We start from the raw sequence: 23,921 nt of genomic DNA, 5'->3' as shown, positions 1-23,921 counted from the left end.
ATGGCATTTCTGGTCACACAAGCAAGGTATCACATGGTTGTAATATCTGCTGATAAACATGATTCTCAAAACCATGTAACATGCAATTTTTGTGAGTTTTTGTTACTTAAAATAAAGTGATTTTATTTTAATATTTAAAAATGCTGAATATAATGGACAGGATCCAGGCAATTTGCACTTTTATGCCCTATTCACTACAATGAAGAAGTTAAGCATATGGGATTCAAAGGTGCTCTCCTGCATTTAAATGTATCCATTGTTGTTAAATGAAATTACTGTAGTTGAGACCCAAAGGGTCAGAAAATATGCACAGCACTCAACTATGCAAAAGAGCTTTCTTGTTTTCTTCTATGCAAAGTTAAAAATTGGTACAGACCATGTTCCTGCCCACCTAGAGTGGTTTTCTTTGCACAGAGGAGAAAATGAAGTACTCCAGTTGGACAGAAGTATAATTCTTTTGACCATTGTGTTTTTAAATATATAAATGTTATCTATGAATTAAAACATTTGAGATATGCCTTAACACATATATTCCAGTACCTACGAATGCTGGTGTTCCGTAGAAAAGTCTATTATTATGTAAGCAGCTGATGTGGAATAAATTACACCAGTGTGTATTCACTGAAATCAGTCAGACTACTCTGAAAGCCAAATATCCAGGGGCTCTGCAGTGGTGAAGATTAGAAAGGAATGTCCAGTCCTATAAAGTTCAGCAATGAGATAAAGACCAGGCTGCCTTGCAAAGCCATGCCATAAAAAGTATAGAGATCTAAGTTCTTCAAAGCATAGAGGAAGATGCAGTGCCCAATCTCCCATTAAAGGATTTATGTAACAGCTTGAACACAGACAATATTGCATTTTAGAAGACAAATGTAAGGAATCCTAAAGCAGGGTTGTGAAAGTGTAATTGCTTATTACTGGACATTAATAAAACAAAATTAATGGATAAATATAAATGTCCCAGCACATAGTTGGTATTACAAAGTTCGAGTGGAGAACATGAATTTAAACAGAACTGCTATAATCCAAAAAGCCTGATGAATTGCCATTTGCTACTGTATTTTCAAGGGTTTGTAATAGTCAAATAGTCTGTTGCCAAACTGCGCAAGCAGAATGCCTCTGATTTGTAAAAGACAGTTTGTTTCATTTCAAGATTTTAAAAAATCACCGAGGTACTGTCAAGTATTGCAGCCCTTGGTGCTATAGATGTTCAGAATGCACACACTTTGGTTTGCCCAATTTTTCCATATATGGACAAATCTAGTGGAAGGGATTATTAGGGAACTGGGGGGGGGGGGAAGCAGGTTGCTGGGTAGAATAGAGACTGGGATATGAAGATTCAGAGAACATCAAGCAAGTTTAACTGGTACTTTACAATAGTGAGGAAGCATAGCAGAAGGAGGAAAGAGCTCCTAGGGAGAAGTTAACAGTCTGGAATTAAATTTCAGACTGTGGCTATCCAGGATTTACTCAGTATTGTATTTTTGTTCAGTTTATTCCTGACCTCTTTAAGCTTATTTGTCTGAATTTAAACATATTTTTTCTATTTTATTTAAAAAGATTTATAAACCACTCACATTATAATATATCAGAGTGGTGTACAGAAAACCAACCAAAAATATGTATAAAATATACAGCAGAAGTAATACAATTAAAAAAAAAATACAACACTAAAAAATGATCAGCAGAATTTGATTCTTAATTTGTTGCTGATTTATGGTGTTTTCCATTTGTTATCCATCAATCGTTCCAGAAACACAGTAGCAAAGGTTGGCTCCATCCAAGAAGTCGCTCAACATAGAACTAACTTGTGCTCCTGCAGAACATAAAACTTGGGGAATGACTGCTGTTGCAGAGATAAGGCACTTTGGAAAATTTGCCAAGGTTCCATCCTGAATTATGTCAGGTCTCTTTGCCCCTACTTCTTGTCATATTTGGTGCTAGCACAATGACATGTTTACTTGTCCAGTTATAAAAGACTACAAAACCTGGATCCCAGAAAGCTCTAGGCTGTGTCCACACCTTCTATTACAACTACCCAAAGCAGGAATAATGGTTGTACAACAAACCAGCAATAGTATAAAAGCTATATATGCAACCAAGTCATGGCTCATACAATATGGGTCAGCATGCAAGAGCTTTGTGGGCTGGACAAAACGCAAAGATTGTCACATAGGGTAATGTTCCACCCAGATATAGTGCTCCATTTCCTCTTTAAAAGCAAAGTTATTTCTCTGAAGAGTCCATCATTGTTTTTCCTGGTTGGCTATCAACATCAGGAGATTTCTACTTTCTCTATGTCCCCATTCATCCTTTCCTTTTTGCTGTTCCATCCTCCCATTTTCTCTTTTTTGGGCTGTATTGCTTCTTCACCTGGGGCAAGTAGCTATTTGGCTGTTGTTGCTGCACAAGCATGGGCATGTATGCATATGGAGAAACATATTGTGAAAGTTTTCTAGTCATGGATATGGATACAGTGGTGCCCCGCAAGACGAATGCCCCGCAAGACGGAAAACCCGCTAGACGAAAGGGTTTTCCGTTTTTGAGCTGCTTCGCAAGACAATTTTCCCTATGGGCTTGCTTTGCAAGACGAAAACGTCTTGCGAGTGTTCTGATTTCCCCCCCGCTTTCCCCCCCTTTTTCTAAGCCGCTAAGCCGCTAATAGCCTTTTAGTCGCTAATCCGCTAAGCCTTTAATAGCCGCTAAGCCTTTAATAGCCGCTAAACCGCTAATAGGGTTGCTTCGCAAGACGAAAAAACCGCTAGACGAAGAGACTTGCAGAACGGATTAATTTTGTCTTGTGAGGCACCACTGTATTCCACTATTGCAGCAATTTTTCCATTTAGAGCAATCAGATGAATTAATGCTGGCCGTGTCTGTAATCAGTCAGTTCACGTTAGTTCTCCACGTGAGTGTGAGCTTGGGAATGACTGGAGGAGGATGGAGTAGGTAGTGTTATGTGAGTCAAGCTGTTTCATGCTGCTCTTTTTTGTGAAGGGGGGGGGGGTTATGAGCAAAAAGGCACAAAGCAGCAGTGAGTAGATGCAAACACAGGTTAACTAGGAACAGTGAAGGAGTAGAAACTAAGCGGCAAGGAAATACGAACATAGCAATGTGGGAAGAAGTTATAATATAAAAGACTGCAGGGCAGTTATGAATCCAGAAGGGCCTCTGGCTGCTCGGAGACAGACCCCCTCGAGGTCCACTGCTGAGCTTCCACAGGTCCAACTTATGCCAACGAGAGGAGACAGGCTCAGTCAGCCCTGTGGTTTAGTTTTTGACAGTCATATGTATAACAATATACATATTACTTTCCTACATAAAATGATAGCCAGTTGTGACAATATCTTTCTTAAACCTGACTGCAAGAGTGAGTCATCCTGTATTTATGATTTTTACTACAAAAGGCTTTGTGAAGAAAGCAACTGCCAAAGTGAGCATGAAGTCCCACTGAAAGACAAAGAAGAATAGACTATTATTAATAAAGATGTTGGGGCATGTTTCAAGCTAGACTCATGTAAAGCCCCCCCCCCCCATAATTATATGTTCAGAATCTGTGAACCCCATCTATCATATGGTCTTTCTGACAACCACATAATCTTGCAGGCTTTTTTTTACAGCAATGTTCAATTTTCTAATGCATGTGCATATTTGTGATTAGTATACCTTCATGATTTTCCTACACAAGTGTTTATATGTAAGACATTTAGAATATCTGAAAGGGCCTCAAAGGCAGTGCAGTGTCCAGCAGCTACTTTGAAACACCTGTCATCTGATGTTTGGTAGAGGGGAGTAAAGGGTCCTCTTGCAGTGTTCTCTTAATTTAATTCCCTTATGGAATGTAGCTGAGCCATCAACACTCTTTTAATATACTTCTGTCAGTAGACAAAAAAGGAAGGAAGAGGTTAGATAAATTGATTTCAGTGGGCAGTGCTGAATGCTGGAGAGGGGATGGTAGTAGAGCTGTGACTGTAAAGTTAAGGTCTCTTGTCCTTGTCTATAATTGCCTGTGAAGCACAGGCTAGTAAAAAGAGTGTTAAAATGTTAGGTTTGGAGAAGAGCAGCAGCCTTTACTATGGTTTTGCTTTTATCAGTTTTTCAGCATACTTTGCAGTTCTCAGAAATCAACCAATTGTGCATGTGTGCGTATATTTTTTGGCTCTGAGCCAAAAAAGGTCTCTTTTAAGAGCTTTGCTTGCAACTGACAAAGCTATGAATAGAGAGGACACAAATGACCTAATAGTTTGGAGCTGTGACACCAGAATACAGGCAACAATGTTCTCTGAACAACTCTTAAGAGTAATAAGATGATTGCGTAATTAAGAACTATGAAATCAAAATGTTTCGCTACTACATTAATGGCAACACAATAAGGGCTTTTCAGGAACCCTATTAAAGAAAATGATAAACATCTAGCTTATATGAAAGTAATCTACTGAAAGCATCACTGTCCTCTTTCACACATCACACTAAACCATAGTTTAAAACAAACTATGATTTAATATGAATGAGCAGCATACTGGTGCGCAAAGCTCAGAAGTTCATTGCAATGCTCCTGGTGCACCATGGACGAAATAAGCCAGAGTCGTCTTGTTGCATATGAACCCAGCGTTGTGATTTGTTTCCCCTTTAACAAACCACAAGCTATAACCAAAGTTGGTTCTTTGTTTACTGCTCATGGTTTGTTTGGAGGAAACAAACTGCAAGTCTGGGTTCAGAGGCCATGACAAGCCAGGCTCTGGTTTGTTTGGTCCATGGTGCAAAAGAAGCAGCAGATCAGCACTGTGGAAATTGTTGCGTACTTTGCATTAAATCAGTTGGCTTTAAAGTAATATGAGAATCCAAAGGGTACTTTGTATAGATTACTTTCACATCCAGCAGCTAAAACGTTCTCAAATAGCCTGTTCCTGTGGTGTGCAAACTAGGCCATTGTCTCGTAGGGACAAATATTCAAAACCTTAATATTTAGTTTGCATTTTTAGTAAGTTTGCAAAACTAATGAACACCTGAAAAAACTTTTAATTACCATAAGCAGAATTTACTGACTGTTTGTTTTCCATAAATGGAAGCTGTGAGAAGCAAAAGTTACCTGCTAAATATTAAATATAGAATCTATTTGTATAGCGTGTGCTTGATGCATATATTTAAAAATGTGAAAGTATGTCTGCAAAGCTTCTCCAGGATAGCTGATCCTGTCTGCTATTTTAAAGACAAGTATTGGCACGGTACTGAAACGTTTTTACAGATAACATGTGAAACCACACTTTTGAAACATTTCCAAATATGCCTTTTTTGCTGGCTCTGGCTTACTTTAGCTACTTACGCTGGACTGTCACAGTGTCTTACGGATGATGAGACTCCTCCCCCGCAGGTCCTGCTGCACTCTCCCCATATTGACCAGGGACCCCAACCCCCATCTATGCTCTGGGGCCAAGTGCCAAAAGGTACGCACTCTCCCTGATAACACCACTGAAAAGATTTCATAGAAAACACAGAATTAGCTTTGAACTCATAGGATTATCAGGACAGAAAAATATATGGGTCAGGAACTGACCAATTATAGGCAACAGCATTTCTTGTATAGATAACATACAGAGGTTTAAATTTCTTTAGCCATGTTTAGTCATTGGTGAAGGCAAGTGCTATTTGTTATTTATCTTTAGGCTTAGCCCGAATAATAAATCCCTACCATACATAAAAATTTAACAAGACAGCATTTTTCTTTTCATACACAAGCTTACCATTTCTCATTTAAATAAACTGCAAGTTACTGAAACAGTTCTTTAGACATTACGTATACTTTTAAGAGTGTTTAAGAAACAAACTCACACCTATATTTCAACTAATGGTTTAATAGCACAACATGGAAAATTCTCCAGTTAGGAATTTTTATGAGGGTTATTGCTTTTCCTTTAAAAAAACACTGAAGTATAGATGATGTTACAATAGAAGAGGAATTTGAAGCAGTATTTCATCTACACTTACACTGCAGACATAATAAAAGTAATGCCAAGACACTAGAAACAAAGAAAAAAGTATTTAAACTTACTGACTAGCCAGTTGTTCAGAGACTGAATGAACATATGAACTGAAATTTTAAGACAGATACCAGCAAAGCATTTAACCTGGATTATTATTATTTTTTTACGATAGGGCATTGAATTAGTTTGAGACAAATTGTGCTTTAACTTGAGTGGAATATTTTTTTCATATCAAATTAGACCAAGCCCTACAGTCCTGATTTAAGCCCAAATTTGGATGTCTTGTTTCACTGTAGAAAATAAGAGAAGAATATTACAGAAAATGAAACCATTTGTCCTATCAAAATAATGAGACATTTGCCCATATCCAGTAAAATTTGAACATGAATTTTACGTTATCACAGATATGGTACAAAACAATGTCACATTATCTTTTAATAAATAATCTGGGTTGGATTTGGGGTGTGTGTGTGTGTGTGTGTGTGTGTGTGTGTGAGTGTGTGTGTAAAAATACCCAACTTGATACAAGAATCTTGATCTAAACTTGGAGTAGACAAAGTGGCACCTTCCAGATATTGTTGGACTATAACCTCCATAATCCCTGACCACTGGCCATCCTGGCTGGGCTACTGGAAGTTGTAGTCCAACAACATCTGGAGCAAACCACAGTGTCTACCAGTACTGTCAAGCAATACTGACCATGGGCTGGATCCACACTAGGTTAAATGAACAAAATTGTATATGAATTTCAATGAGAACTAGGCTGTAATACTAAACACATTAGGAAGTAAATGTCATTGGTAATTACTTCTGAGTAACTACGCATAGAACTGCATTGCTGGCCTAGATCCAACCGTTATTAATGGCACTGAAAAAGGAAGTTTCTTACCCATGTTCTGAGCACAATTTACAAAAGAAAAAAGAACACAGCAGCAGTCAGGTTAGAGCTATTAATGTGTGCTGAAGTGGAAGCTATATAATGCAGAACCTTCTTTATTTTACTCTCCAACCTGTGCAAGTCCAGAAACTTTAAGGGCTCAAGGAAAAATGGGAATGATGTTGAGATGAACTAGTGACGCTTGAGCCTTTATTTTCAACCACATTACCTGAAACTACTTCCAATACCCACTTTTATGGCATGTTGTAATTACTTTTAGTTTGGGTACTATAAAGTATTTGGATACAAGAGCACTAGCAGGGCTGAACTGGACATGGTATCAGTTAGCTGGATATGATTAAGTATTCATTCAGGTTGGCTATGAATATGGTAACATTTCGATATGGGAAGCCACTTGTTTAAATTCAAATAGAGGTAATAATAACACAATAAGAAAACAGAAACAATGGCTTCCATTTAGTGAGAGGCCAGGATGTCTAGTGCATTATTTATACAGCACTGAAGGGATATTACAATGACATGTTGACTTCCTGATCATTTAACTCAAATATAACTCAAATATTTAACTCTGAGCAACTGTGGATCAGATCAGCAAGCTGCATGGGAGACCACTGGAAGCTACATGTAAGAGTAAGGTAAAGGTAAAGGGACCCCTGACCATTAGGTCCAGTTGTGGCCGACTCTGGGGTTGCGGCGCTCATCTCGCTTTATTGGCCGAGGGAGCCGGCATACAGCTTCCAGGTCATGTGACCAGCATGACTAAGCTGCTTCTGGCGAACTAGAGCAGCACACGGAAACGCCGTTTACCTTCCCGCTGAAGCGGTACCTATTTATCTACTTACACTTTGATGTGCTTTCGAACTGCTAGGTTGGCAGGAGCAGGGACCGAGCAACGGGAGCTCACCACGTTGCGGGGATTCAAACCGCCGACCTTCTGATCGGCAAGTCCTAGGCTCTGTGGTTTAATCCACAGCGCCACCCATGTAAGAGTAGGGCAGACATAATACTTAATTTTAAAAAATGCCTTGAATTTACAATCAAGATTAACCATCACATCTTAATTAAATGAAGGACAAATAAATAAAAATACCCTAAATGGTTCACAGCCTAGGTTCCAGGTGATGCTACCAAAGAAATTTCCTGTGTTCTTTTCAAGAGAGAATAAAGGTTTCTAAGCTACATGCCTCTACACTCCAGTGGTTCCAAAACATATTTTTAAAAACCATAGTCAGAGCTCAAGGTCATTGCTAGTGGATCATCCAATTGTAAAAGGCATATTTAAGCTTAACTGTGATTGAATATATTTGTTATTGACATGCACTTTCTCTATGACAGCATTAAAGTACAGTACTAAAGAACAGTTCCCTGGGGGAGGGGAGAACAATAGTTGCTGGGACAGCACATCAACTGGGCCTTTGGTCTCTGGTAGCAGCAACGATGTATGTATCTCTTGCCTCTTGGAAGCAGGGTTGGCAATAAAACTACGGCCTGCTCAACCAAGTAGTAATTGTATGCTTATCCTCTTGCTATCCCCATAACTCTCCTCCTCACTGCAGCACAAAATATTCACAATTTTATTCATAAAATAAAAGTACACTGATTTTATTCACAAAATAAAAGTACACTGATTGCTATTATTTTACAAGAATACAAAATGTATTTATTGAGTCTTATTAATAAAAGACTAGAAGCCAGTGCCTTATCAAGCACTGGTTAAAAAGCAATTAAATAGCTAAGATGCTGTGTTCTTCCAACAGCCTTCCTTCATTTATTGACATTTGTACTAGAAAGAGAGGCTGGATGGCCTACAGCAGAATTGCTATTTCAAATTGCCACTTTCTAATGGTGGCTATCAACATTAGAACATCATTAATTAAATTTACATAAACACCCACAACTATATTATGCTCTTCCTCCAAGGGTCTCAAGAGGTTTCCTCATTTTATCATCACAACAGCTCTGATGAGGTAGTTTTGAGACCAGCCCAACTGTTGACTGGGGACTTTAATGTTAGTCTCTGTTCTAGTCTGACATTTTATCCATGGTATAACACTGGTTCTTGATTGAGATACATAACATATGTGTAAAAAGGCCTGCAGGCATGGTAGTCTTTTGTTCTTCATGAAGAATAAGCGAGAAAAAGGAAGATTAATTTAGGAATTTCCTAGCACAATGCACTTAATGGGCAACACAACTAATAAAGCAAATCTCTGAAGACAGTTGAATATATTTCAATAGCTTAGTTTTCTCTGAGATTCTGTGGCTTGAAAAGCTTTTGGATCATTTCCTATTGGAATAGTCAGTGCTTGGGAATTTCAAAATACAGTACAAGGCATTGGCTGAGAGTGGGGATGTGTGGTGCTGTCCAAGAGTGAGAACATAGGACTGTGGTTGGAGCCTAACCACTTCTCAGGTGGGTGCAAGAAATTGGAGGCTACAGTACAGTCTTTTGGTATGTACCCAGTGGATTGTTGGGACTGATAATTGTTGAGTGTAAGGGATTTGTGTGTATGTGTGGGTAAAAGTGTCCAGGTGTAGACTGACTGAGATACCGGGGTGTGTTTGTGGGCTTCGAATTTGTGTGGGTACTAAATGAGTGGAACCTTACTTTATGATGTTTCAACTGTTGTATTTAATTTAGTTGTTTGATTTCCTTGTAAATCGCCTTTTTATGAAAAGCAATGCACAAATACTTGAAAGAAATAATAAATAATAATGCAATCTAAGCTTCATTCTTAACCCCACTTATATAGGAGTGAGTCCATAGAAATCAATAGAACTTACTTCTGAGTAGACATGGTTAGGATTACACTGCTAAGTAATATATGAAACTGTCTGAAACTATGGAGCCATAGAAAGAATATATTTTTATTCTTTTTTTTTGTCCAGGGAACAAAAATGGAGAAAACATAAAATGTATGCAGTACTTGCTTTTCAAATTAAACTTTATTTACTATTTGGATAATATGAAATGTATTATTTATAAGTTTCTTATAAGCCATCCTCAGACATGAAGCTTCTGTTACTGATAAAGGTAGAAACTGAAACATTTAATAAGAATGTTTTAGCATATATAATAATTGTCAGTTATAGTTGGATTGTACCTATTTTAGTTCATCATCAACTGTCATCAAATGCTAACTCAGATTAATAGGCTACAATTTACTCTACTGATCTTGAGAAAGAGACCACAACTACAGTCTCATACTCAGGAGAAAAGTCAGATTGGCAGAGCTAAATGGATATATCCACATATATTAAATAATATTTGGATGGCATTAAATGGCTGGACAGACTGAGAATATCAGGTTTTGTCTGACAATGCAGACAAACTACTCATTTAATAACAATTGTCAAAGATGAAAGGCTGGAAACAAGAGTGTAAGACTAGCCTGCTGGATCAAGCCAATGGCCCGTCTTGTCCAGCATCCTGTTCTCACAGTGGTCAACCAGATGCCTGTGCGAAACCAGGGAGCAGAACATGAGTACAAGAGCACTCTCCTGTCCTGTGGTTACAAGAGCACTCTCCTGTCCTGTGGTTACAAGAGCACTCTCCTGTCCTGTGGTTTCCAGCAAATGCTATTCAGAAGCATTGCTACATCCAACTGTGGAGGTAGAGCATAACCATTGTGGCTAGTAGCTACAGCTATTTATAGGAATTCCAAACACTTGAATGAGATAATCTAACATTTTGCCCTGCCTAAGCAATACAGCAAGAAGCTAACAATTGAACCAGCCTATCAAGAGAGTGGACGCGGGTGGCACTGTGGGTTAAACTACAGAGCCCAGGACTTGCCGATCAGAAGGTCGGCAGTTCAAATCCCTGTGACGGGGTGAGCTCCCGTTGCTCAGTCCCTGCATAGGTACCGCTCTGGAGGGAAGGTAAACAGCGTTTCTGTGCACTGCTCTGGTTCACCAGAAGCGGCTTAGTCATGCTGGCCACATGACCCGGAAGCTGTACGCCGGCTCCCTCGGCCAATAAAGTGAGATGAGAGCCGCAACCCCAGAGTCAGCTACGACTGGACCTAATGGTCAGGGGTCCCTTTACCTGTACCTATCAAGAGAGCAGCTGCCAAGGTCAGCTTTAACATCTCTAAAGTAAGTACTAGAGTTCTACTGACTCCAAATTGCTCTACAAATAGAATTAATTAATAAAAAATATTGGGCTCCTAAAGATGATCCTTATTTAGAGTTGATTCACAAAATCAGCTCACACTGTAATTATCATGCAATAAGTTTATTGCATATGACACCTCTCTCAATACTGATTGATAAAATTTTCAAACTAGCTTATGCCAACGTCACCTAGTATGTTTTAGTGGTTTGAAAAGAAGCAGTCTATTAACCAATAGTTGCAAATCACGTGAAAAATATAGTTGGGTGAATCTATTCTGTTACTTCTTTCAGTGACAGTTTCAATTGTCTTTATGCATTGCATGCTAGTGCATTTACATTTTCCATTATTTAATGGGCCATCAGCCAGGAGGTGAGGGGAGAATTAGCAGAAAGCAAAATATGTGGGATACAGAGAAGAAAATACCAAAGGCTGTCAGAAAAGACCAGAAAGCAAATAGGAGAGCAGATGGCTAATGCAAGCTAGGAGAAAAATTGGCTGCCAGGAAATCATGAGCTTTAGACGCCCTAAAACTCTTAAGTGATCACTTAGGGTAAGACAGACAGTTTTGTGCTCACAAAAACTTCAACAATTAAGACACTTTAGCTTTGGCAGATGGCATTTAAGGAGTGTATAGTCTTTCTGGGCAGGATATATCCAAGAAAGTGTCTCTCCTCTCATTGAAGAAAGAAAATAATAAATTTATTTCAGCAGGTCATCCAAAAGTCTAAAAGCTAGTCTAAAAAAAATGCAATGTCATACAACTTGAAACTAGACTGTATTTTAAAAATAATAGTAATAGGAAATGCATGTTTTGTGTTTCAAACTGCTTATTAAAAAAAGCTACTTACCTGTGACAATTGTTCTGCAAGCGGCTTTCTGTGCTGCCACATGTCTAGGATGGCCCTGGCCAGACTACAGGTAGAACTTGGCAGAAAGCATCAGGCATGAGGAAGCACTAGTATTTTATCATCTCCCTTGCACAGTAGATGTCATGTAAGAAAGTAAGGCATAGAGCCAACACCTTCCCTCTCAGAGAGGATGTTGCTCCAAGCTGAGACAAGAAACAGACTAAGTCTTAACATGAAAAGAGGAGCAAAGGCAATTTCTTAGAGACCCGTGACATCCATAACCCTCTAGAGCAGATTTAAGGACAACACAGGAAACTGCATGGGGAAGGGGAAGATGGGTAAGTCCTACTTCCGCAAGTGAGATACCACAATTGAGACTCATCAGTAGAGAACAGCTTGAATAATAATTATGGGAAAGCAACATAATTTTCTTCTTTAACGACTCCAGTGATTCTAAGTTTAACAGACTCACAAACTAAAAGTTAACTGTAGCAGACTGTCTGGTGATGGTGATCATACAAGAGATTGCTTCCCTAAGTCTTTTAACTGCTTTCACTTGGACACCCAAAGTAATACTCCAGGTCTCTACAGAAGACCCAAATGAGCTTGCATATGTTGCACTCAGAGGGACTCAAAAATTTGCTTTGGATATCAAAGCAATTCTCAGTTGTTCTCAACAGTCACTTGGATACTCTCTATGTTGGTGCTGGATCACTGGAACTTCCACAGGGTAAAAATGATTGTTCACCATGCAAATGTACATGCCACACAAATGAAGTACATGATACACAGAAAGGTAAAACTCATTAAAGGAAGAGAGTGCATTGCCCACTTGAATGAGAGTCTGGGCAAGGGAAGAGGACTGGCAAGGTATGGAATTAAGAGACTCCATTTAGTTAGAACTTTTGTTCTATAGTAAGGAACATATTTCTCTTGAAAAACTGTAGATCAGACAGAAATCCTATTCCTTTTCCAGCCAATGTGAGTGCTACAAGAAAGATAACCTAGTACAAAAACCAACATAAGTGGCAAGTAGAAAGCTGTTTGAAGGGTTTGCTAATGAGAGATGCTTAGTACAAGAAGGCAGTTCCATTGAAAAGTCCAGAAATGAGGCACAGGAATCAGGTTTGGCAGTTCTTTTAGAAAAATATTCCACCATGGGTATATGCGTACTGTGGTACAGAATGCTGAAATAACCCCTCTAGCTGTCTTTGTAGAGGTCCAACATTCTGCTCTTCTTGAATGAGATACCTTGGAGAGGATTGAGTGCATAAATGACCAGATGGAAATAACCTGTACCTCTTTAAGTAGCTGGGATGAAAAGATCAAGTCATGGTTCTGGTATTCTCAGTATTTTCCCTCTTATTAGGAAATGAACAGTACACCTTTGCAAGGGAGAATTAAAGTTGAAGAGCTAAGTCATGCACACCTCTAAGCAAGTTGTGGACTAACCAATACTCTACACATCTAGCTATTTAGCCAGATAAGAAGTTTCAATGTAGAAATATCAGTTAGCTTTTTCTCATTCTCAAAAAGATTTTAAGGAAGATATCAATCTTTCCCCAAATTAAAACTGGTGGTAGCAGGCTATAGGTATATGGTGTAAGCTACCATTACAGTCATGGATGCAGATAAATAGGTTTGAAGCAGAGTAAGGCAAGATACTCACCATACAGAATCTGTTCTATAGTGATGAATGCAGTGCAGATCTCTGATGTTTTTGAGCAGTATCTACTCCCAAGGCAGGTGGAACAACAAATTTGTATTAGTAGCCAAAGTCTTACACATGTTCTCCACTCACTAAGAACAGTAAGTAACACCAAAGAAAGCTTGAGCAAGAATTCCTTCAGGAATTGGAGAGTTCTGTGGAATTATGGGAGCCAATCTAATCTTAACAGCTGGACAACAGCATATTGTGCTTGTACTGAATATATACAGTAAGTATATGAAAGCAGAAAAGTATGTTAATACTGCATTATTCCAGTGTAGAGTCTCTGAGGACTCTACATGCAATAGTAATAGGAACCACAATGTGGCCAGAAATCTCTGAGGTTCAAAGAGTCAGTTTCACTGAGGTGCTTTAAAACTTCCCTTCTGAGGTTTTGGGCTAGATAGATCTGGATCTTCTTCACTAAATTCAGAAGGAATGCCTAAGCCCTGCAGAATATCCTCTCCAACAATTCAATGTTCACAACCAGCTGTAGAGGAATATGAAATTATTATTTTGGCTAACATAAATGTGGGAAAAGAGGATGAGCAACTCTGGATTATGATAATTATCCTGGGCAATATGATCTGTCAGTTCTAGGAATGCATATTTATACATGGCACCTGCCCCCCACCATTGCCATTTTACTAGTTCTGATGCAGAGATAGCCTTAAGGTATTCACTAATTCCAAGTTCAAATCTGAGGCAGGATCTGTTGACCACTGGGCTCTTCTCTCATGCTCAGTATGTCAGAAATGCTTACAAGAGTTTTATAGGAGTACAGCACAGAAGAAGAAAAAGTGAAGGGAAATAACCTGAACCAACAAAACCAAATGCAGCACAAGAAGTTAAGGAAAAAGATCTTCATAATTGTTTCCTTAATTTCTTACGTTGTGTTAAAACAATAGTGTTTCTGGAGCAAGTGCAAAGGGAGGAGGCTAGAGCTGCCCAAGAAATTTCTAGATAGTTCTACCTGTGGCTTCTACAGACACATTTCCATATATGGGGTAGCACAGCAAGACCACAACAAAGAATCCTAACACTACTAAAATGCTTTTTTAAAAATAAAATCCTAAGTTTTGTTGCTTTGTTAATTATTGTATGTTCAGTTACAGAATAAATTAAGCTTTTCATTCTGGAAACTCTTATACAAACATTTAATTGTTATCTCTTTTTAGTTATCTCAGCATACATTTCTGGGTCTTGCACAACCTGGAAACAATTGCATGATAACTTGAATTAAAAGTCATTCCAACTCACCCCCTTTTCAATGCTCCCAGTCTGGCAAAGGGTGCCCTCAGCTGCTGGAATACTGTTGGTAACACAGCGGTTACTTTTGCTGAGACACCAAAGCTCTCTACACACTTCCTGGGAAAGAAGGCAGAAGCAAGTTGTTCAGAATAACTGAATAAAATTGGTTCAAATGCTCCTTAACACACAAATTGTCCTCAAAATGCATTGCTCTCTCTCCATAGAAAGAAACAGGCTGAAATATATTTGAGAATATTCATTAATATGGACCAATTCACATCAGATTCCTATAAAACTGAGTTATTGTAAATTAAATCCTGATTTGATTTACCACGTAATAAAACTGTCTGAATCATTTACCATAAGCCTCATTAACATTACACTCTTGTTGGGCTGTGTGCAGAAAGACAATCTTGGGTACGTGTGGTAGTACTTTTGTGATAAACTGCGCAGATAAATGGTTTACCACACACAAGTCCAAAAATGACTTGTGTGACTTGGCCTTGAATATTCTGTCATCAAAGTCTGAAACTATCAATATAAATCTGGAATTGTGTACACAGTTACTCTTTCTTCCAGGGGCACCGTTTGCATGTTCCTAATGCAGATTCTTTAGAAGAGCAGGAAACTCCCATTTTAGTGGAGTGGCAATGAGATTGTCTACTGCCTAGCTGCCTAGCTACAGCAGCTAGGCAATGAAGGGTTTTTAGCACACGAGATACAGAAACCACCCACTTTCCTCTCAACTATGCAAAGCCATTCCCACCACTAGATAAATATTTAATTCCTTTTACCTTGACAGTCTGGGCACTGTCTTCAACCTCAGCAGATGATGGCTAAACTTTCCCAGTCTCCCTATGTACAAATCCCCTTTACTCACCATACATAAATTATTAGTAATCACACTAGGGTAGAATGTCTGGTATAGTGTCAGCAGCTTGGATCCCACAGCATTGTGCAAAGAAAGTGAAACATCCTCCTTTCAGAGCACAGTGCTGGGGAGGGGGAAACATTCTGCGGGATTTGCATCCTGTCAGAATCATTCTTACTGACCTTTTGCTGCAGATTTCCCCCAGGAAGCTCAGAGGTACTGCAGAATCTTCCCACACTAACAAATCAGGAAAAAAACAAAACAGAACTCCCACTGATGACATTCACTTTCCACTGTGGCTCCAGCAATAAACCTATGAAAAACCTACTGTGAAGACCTGCAAGCATGATCAGTCATCCTGGAATAGCAACTCCTCAATTCACTTCAGGTTCTGATTTATTAATGCAATCAAAGAGTTGAAAGGGAATCCACACCACATGAAAATATGAGGGGCTGCTGACTATAGCTGCCATTTGTTCACCTTGCAGGCCTCCTGTGCTTTTAACATCTACATGACAGGCAGAAAATTTGACAGATGTGTCATTTCCCATATGTGAATGCAATGTTGGGGAAACATTTTTTCTGCTGATTTTTTGCAATCATGCAAATATTTAGAAGTATAGCAGTCTTTTCGGGAAAAAGGTAGCGACCTTATATTGACTCATCTCTTTCATGCCAGGATAAGAGATAATTAAACCAAAGCAGGGTTTAAATCTATGATAGATGGAGTTCATCGTTCCACACACAAGCAAGGTAGTCAGGAAATGTGTGTAGCAAAATATTGCACACATTATTATACATGTCCACTCAGCAGCAACTCCCACTAAGTGGATAATACTCCCAGGTTATAGTATTGCAGCCTTAGAGTCCTTATACTTGTAGACCTGAGTCTGCAGTAACAAGAAACTAAATACACATTGTGTAACCAAGTCCTAAATTGTTTCCATCAAAGAGTTTACCAAAAATACTACCACTGAACTTTTGAAACATAGTATGCATTGTGCCTATTAAAAGTAATATTATATTTGTTGATGTACTTACTCTTCTGTTCCCACCCAATTGAGTAACGTGAAGGAAAACTGTAGCATTCTTTTCCACACACAAAAATGAATTCAAAGCACAGTTCCTTTTTATGCCTGCACAAGCTAGATCAGTAACCTCCCACCTTTTGTCCAAGGAGCTTGGAATGGGGTATATGATTCCCAAATGGTTCTAATTTCAATCCTGACCAGGATCAAACCTGGAAATGGACCTATATCGGGGACCACCAGACTATTCCTTGGTATATTGATGACTGAAATGTCTAGCAACTGAGAATAGTTAACTCCTTTTGTAATAATATTCTAGAGAATCTAGTTGATTTTAGTTCTTTGCTACAACATTGTAGGAAATCTTTGAGAAACCACTTTCTACATCCTTTGCCAAACCTTTATTAGACATTACAAGTATAGGCCATCACATCCATATATAAAATTTTAAAATATATACAAATAAACAGCCATGTAAAATATATAATAACGGAGATTTTCATTGGGATTTCTTCCTGCTAAATAGTGCCATTCACCACTCTAAGAGATACTATTGACAAAAACTCAGCCACCCTTGCAGTTACTTCCGAGTTAATGTCAGACAGAATCTGATATTTTTGTTGTGCTGTGATGTTAGACTACCCAAAAAAAGAGGATAGCATACATTTGCATAGCTGTTTGTACAATGGACAGTGGAAATGAATATGTTCTACATTGTCTGGTACATTGAAAGAAGATCCTCAATGTCTATCATTTCTGGCATTGTCTGGCACATTCAAAGAACATCCTCAATGTCTATCATTTCTGGAGATGTTTAAACATGAACATGCCAATCTCAAGACTCGACCATGCAAGTAGAAACAACCACTGTAATGCTGTCCCTGTAGCAGCCATATTGAACAGGTGTTCCGATATCAAAAGCCGCCGTGAGACGAAGAATAACAGGGCCACCCTACTTGCATGGTCGAGTCTTGAGAATGGCATGTTCATCCCATGACATGCTACAGGGTTTTGCAGGACACAATTTTGTCCCCAATGCTATTTAACATCTACATGAAGCTGTTGGCAGTGGTCATTAGGAGTTTGGGGGCATGGCGTTTTTAGTATGCTGAAGACACACATCTCTATTTCTCCATAACATCTGAATCAGGAATAGCAGGGCAAGCTCTGGACCAGTGCATGAATAGTGGATTGGGTAAAAGATAATATACTAAGTTTGAATTCTGGGAAGATGGCGGCTTTGTGAGTAGGTGGCTCCCATTATTTATTACATTTCTACCCCAACTTTTTTTCCAAGGAGGCATACATGGTTTTCCCCCTCCTCATTTAATTCCCACAACAACCCTGTGAAGTAGGCCAGGCTGAGAGGCAGTGACTGGTGCAAGGTCACCCAGTAAGCTTCATGGCTGAGTGTAGATCTGAACCCTGGTCTCCCCAAGACCTAGTCCAACACTAACCACTACACCACATTGGCTCTCTTGCTAGTCCAGAAGCTAGGCCAGCTGCCTGTTCTGAAGAAGTAGGTACATAGCCTGTGTTACTCCTTGATAAATCTTTGTCATCAGATGCCAAAAGTGATTTGTGTCACTAGCACACAAATGGCCTTATGTGTGGCCTTTTAGTCGCTCTGTTTGGTACACCAACTATCTGGATCAGAACAGCCTGGCCACTGTAATCCACTCATTGATAACCTCATGATTGGTTACTGTAATGCACTTTATAGGGATGTGGGTGGCGCTGTGGTCTAAACCACAGAGCCTAGGGCTTGCTGGTCAGAAGGTTGGTGCTTTGAATCCCCGTGATAGGGTGAGCTCCCATTGCTCGGTCCCAGCTCCTGCCAGCCTAGAGTTCGAAAGCACATCAAAGTGCAAGTAGGTAAATAGGTACCGCTCCGGCGGGAAGGTAAACGGTGTTTCCGTGTGCTGCTCTGGTTCACCAGAAGCGGCTTAGTCATGCTGGCCACAGCCGAGCTGTACGCTGGCTCCCTCGGCCAATAAAGCAAGATGAGCGCTGCAACCCTGGAGTCATCCACAACTGGACCTAATGGTCAGGGGTCCCTTTACCTTTTGATGCGCTTTATGTGGGGCTACCCCTGGGCAAAGACCAGAAAAATTGTCTATAGTAGATACTAGTGTTTAGCTTTGTTTAGAGACAATAAACACTTTGTTACTTTGTGTGGGAGAGTTTTCCCCTTAACACCAGGGAAGAAGCAGTTCTGCTGGGAGCAGGAAATTTCTGAAGTCTCTACTGATGTTCCACATACTCTGCCGATACATCACACTGGTTGAAGTGTGGTGAACGGCCAAGTGACTTCCACAGGTCACCAACACAAGATATTATAAGGACCACCTGAACCCTTATTTCCCACATCAATATGTGGGATATATCCTTATATCCAACATCAGAAGAAGCATGGTTCATTGTCTCCCATATCTCAGAAGTCCAACTGGCCTCAACGATTTACTGTTGCCACTCCCACACTGTGGAAAGCTCTACCAGCAGACTCATCAAGCATCTTTGCTGTTTAGACATCTATTGAAGACTTCTCATCTAATACAGTGTGATATATACATTGTACTTTTATGATTCTGTCATTCTTCCCCTGCTCCCAATTTTGTGTCTCTAATTCAGTGTCAAACACTTTTATACTAATTTGTTTAATATCATTTGTAAGTTGTTTCTCTCTCTGCTGAGTTTTTACTGTTCAATACAGTCTTAAAAGGAATTACATTGTGTGGTGCAATAATTTGCAAAAAATATTGTATTGAAAGCACAGAAGAAAGTGAAAAAGTTGCCTAGAAGTCTGATATTTACATTTTCATTATAATTTTTAAGACTAATATTGAAATAAAAATTATGGCTGTATTCACCAAAAGTTCATCGAGGACTGGGGGAAATTTGTGGGTTATCTGGAAAATATTTGTGACGCAAATACAACGCTAGTGGGATTTCAAGAGGCACTGTAAAAAAACAAATAAGTATTGTTTATTAGAAATAATGAGTGCAGGGAGGGACAAATGGCAATACGAAAGAAGGGAATGTGTACTAAAGTTATAACCATGGATGATTGTCAGAGTCGCTGAAGGAAGTCTAAAACGGTTATAATTTGTTGTACTTTGGTTAAATGTATAACTGGACGTAAATAAATAAAAAATTAATTAAAAAAAATTATGGCTGTATTCACAGGGGTGTAATTAGGGGTTGGCTAGACTGGCCCCTGCCAAGGGGGCAGGCCCAAGGGGGCACAAAAACCATATGTCTCCACTCTGGCTTGGAGTGGCGAGGAGCAAGCTTGCCCACCTGCATGCTCCTTGGGCTGTTCCTCCACTGCTGTGCCAAGGGCGCAAGGGAGCCTGGACACATATTTGTTTTAACGTACTTTACTTAAAGATAATTTTATGCAAATGATGTATAGGTGGTATTTAACACCAGTAAAATTGGCAAAAATGTGCAAAACAAGGGAAAATAAGTGTTGGAAATGTAAAGAAATGGGAAATGTAAGTGTTTAAATGGGATACATGACTCCTTTTAGTAAGATTTTCAAATTTAAAAGTTAAAAAATTCTTTCTCTTTTCATTTTGATCTTGGAGTCTTCTGAACAGTTTTGTTTTAACCTTAATTTAACTGATGGCTATGCAGAAAACTTTATTGGCAGCAAAAACTAAGTCACAATTCATTATTCTGTATAAAAAGAGTAAGCTACTTTTACATTTTAAACCAATTACCATTTGGAAGTTTTCTTTCATAAAGATATAAATAAATAATATGTGCTTTCTAATTTATAGACAAGTTCAATATTAAAACTGTAGTTTGCCCTTTCCCCCTTGACTATGCATTTTCATTCCTATTATTGTATCAGTAACACCTTGGAACAAATGTTTCCAATAATCTAGTGTGAAAATCACGTGAGAACACTGGCCTAGAAAGGTCATACCCAGAGTCAGTATCAGCAAGGATGCTTATGTTTTTGAATTAATATTAGTTGACCCAATAATCCCAATTCCAGGTTCTTTTGTTTTATTTTTTGGCATCCAATGAGTGTTAAGTATAAATTCATTCCCCAACTTCAAATAGTTCTTAATATTACTTTCTGAATAACATAGTGAAAAACCTGCACTAGGTAAGAGAAGCAAGATCTGAAACCTAATAAATCAGTTCAAAATCAGCACCTGCATTTTTATTACTTAAAAGCGAACAGTTCTCTGAAAAATATGGGCAACTATAGTAAAAACATAAACTGAAGCTGTGGCCTTTCACAAGATCAAGACAAGATAGATGACAACCTGTAACGGTGTATCTTAGGGCTCCATGACTTCAGTTTGGAATTCGGATGCTTGTATTTGCAGTAAATTAAAGAAAGCTGAACCCATCTAGAGAAAAAAAACAGCAAATCAAATTATCTTCCTTTTGCCTATATGTTATATATGATGGAGCCTTTTTTCTGTATGTCATGCAGAATTAAACATATAGGCATCTTGAAAATATACATCTAAATGATCCTGAATAATAATAAAAGAACAACACACCTTAGTGTAAATTTAAATGCATGAAGATCAACATGCTGCGATGTTTCCAAAATATAATCTAATCTAAATTTAAAAAAAATTATACAAAATAATATTTTTAATATTCACAATACTGAGAAAAATAAGATGAAAATACATTGACAAACACATTGTAATGAATTTAGAATTTTACTGTAATATAAATTCTATTTATATTGAAATATCTCAACACATAATTCCTTCAGTGTGTGGTAATAGATAATATGCTGCACCTCTTGATGAGCATTTGTTAAAACAGAGCTTAGATTCTGATTTCCAATTCAGAGCTGCATAAATGTCCAGCTATAATATTTCCACCCTCATTTTGTTCATACTTTTATCATGTTTATATGAGGGTGAGTATTAGATATGTATGAACCACAGAAGGTTCAACATGTTTGATTAGGTTCAGATAAGCACCCAAAAATTACAAATCTTAATGCTCCATTTTCAGAAATGCTCATTATGAAGCGGTGCAGCATGTTATCAATTCATACATGCTGAAGAAATTATGGTAACTTAAACTCCTATTGTATAGTATATTATGTTCTCATCTTATTTTCCTAAATATTGGGTGCTTATCTGAACTTTACCAAATCTATGAACCTCCCACCTATCACCTGTAAAAGATACTTTTCCTTTCAAATCCACAACCCATGTCCCACTTGCCAACTAGCATCTGAACCTTCTCCTGCATTGTCAGCCACTATTCCTTCCACTTGACTCTTACTGGAATCAAAACCAGTATCAAAATTTCAAAGGCTCTGTTCCAGACTCTCATTGCAACTATGTATTACATCTGCAGACTCTGTTTGGTGCTTTTAAAGATAGCTAAGATAGAAAGAAGTGTGCATTAACAATGCCTTAGCAACAGCCTTAAAGATCAGGGTTAGAAGATGAATAGCAAAGTTGAAAAGAAAGAGACTACTAGGCATCAGAAAAGAGAACTCAACATGTGGATCTCAAGTAAACCAATCATTTAGTTGGAACATACTTCAGAAATAAACCAGATGGCCCATAATCTTCTGGCTATTTAAAGAATGAACTGGCAAACCTTTTCTCAAGAAAAGCCCAAGGCACCTCTAGATAGAGGCAACCTATGCAAAAACCTGTATTACCAAAATAGAAATAGCTCTATAAGCTTTGTTTACAAAATGCATTACTTTAAAATGTGTCCTTTTGGCCAGAGACTGGGTGATTCAGAACCATGGATCCAGTTTGTCACTCTGCACCTGACTCCTATACTCGTTCCATCTTGCACTGTAATATCAGTGTTTATAGAAGCATTTAAACACTGAAGCAATTATTGACAATAGTGCAGCACCTGAAGCAGTTGCAGTATACAATTAAGATAGATGCCCCACCACTCACTGGATTTAAATTGTGCACAAGACTACAGTTGTACCTCGGAAATCGAACGGAATCTGTTCCAGAAGTCCGCTTGACTTTCAAAACGTTTGGAAACCAAAGCACGGCTTCTGATTGGCTGCTGGAAGCTCCTATAGCCAACTGGAAGCCGCGGAACCCCTGTTGAATGTTCAGCTTCCAAAAATAGTTTGCAATCACTTCCGGGTTTGCAGCATTCAGGAGCCAAAACATTCAAGAACCAAGCTGCTCAAAAACCAAGGTACAACTGTATAGTATTCTGCAACAGACATTACTGTACTGATGAATACTGCATTTCCCTTTCAATTTCTAAGCACAGTAAATAGAGAATTAAGACATGGAAGGACAGGAATATCTCTGACTATTATCTGTTGTATCCCACTGTTTTCAGAACATTTTCCTTATTGCTAATTATGTCAAGCACTCTTTCAGTCTTAACATGCACCTCAATTGATGGGCTTCACATGTTTTCTTCACTTCAGAAGCAATGGCTGGCATTTAATTAAACTTTACTCAGAGTACACTCATTGGGACTAATGAGCATGACTAAGTTAAGCTCGTTAATTTCAATAGTTAAGTCCATTAACTCTGGGTAAATCTTAGTTGAATACTACCGTTTTACAATTTAAAAAAATTGTCAATTGTGCATTGAGGGACTCAAAAGACCCAACTTTTGGCATTAGTGTACAAGCAGAAAGAGAATAGATGCTATTCATGGATTTCAGAACATGTAAGCATATACAAATATACATTTGAAGCTAATATCAACTTTCTACCAGTGGTCTATAACAAGTAGACTAATAGTAGTACAAAATACTAATTATCTAGGATCTGATACCAACGCAGCACTAGCAGAAAGTAGCAGAAAGTTTGAGAAAGTCTATTAGCCTATGACTTGTTAATGAATTTATTTTCTCCCAAGTACCAATTCCTATTGACTTGCTTGCTCTTGCTGCTTTACTACAGTATAAGGGTATATATAAGGGTTGAATATTTTTAAAAAACACATTGCAGCAACTGAAGACACTTCCTGCAAGCTGTTTTTACTCCACTGGAGAAAATATACAAATACCACCACTAGGGAAAATGTACAAAATATAAGATCATAAAAGAGCCAGTTGAATCAGGCCAGTGGCCCATCTAGTACAGCATTCTGTTCTCACCATGGTCACCCAGATGAATATGGACCTGAGGGCAACAGCACATTCCCCATCTGTGGTTTCCAGCAGCTGGTATTCAGAAGCATACCACCTCTAGCAGTGGAGGTGGAACAAATCCATCAGGGTTAG

At 38.6% G+C, this 23,921-nt stretch overlaps 1 protein-coding gene across 11 annotated transcripts in view; it reads right to left on the bottom strand.

Moving 5' to 3' along the window:
* The window catches only part of ADAMTS6 (ADAM metallopeptidase with thrombospondin type 1 motif 6), a 119,803-nt gene that overhangs the window by 31,557 nt on the left and 64,325 nt on the right, over positions 1–23,921 (bottom strand). For 10 of the 11 annotated variants that reach the window (XM_083465195.1, XM_083465197.1, XM_083465194.1 and 7 more), the window contains 2 exons: positions 14,813–14,920; positions 5,324–5,469 (listed from right to left, as the gene is read on the bottom strand). In XM_083465195.1, the coding sequence (XP_083321321.1) occupies positions 5,324–5,469; positions 14,813–14,920 (254 nt within the window). The remainder of the gene's footprint in view (positions 1–5,323; positions 5,470–14,812; positions 14,921–23,921) is intronic. The other variant, XM_083465198.1, reaches the window with a different exon arrangement.

This window comes from Podarcis liolepis (assembly GCF_965112155.1).
Source record: "Podarcis liolepis genome assembly, chromosome: 11".
In the NCBI taxonomy this organism is placed as follows: Eukaryota; Metazoa; Chordata; class Lepidosauria; order Squamata; family Lacertidae; genus Podarcis; species Podarcis liolepis.
Note: the sequence above shows the minus strand (reverse complement) of the source record. Positions and strands in the feature narration are given on the sequence as shown.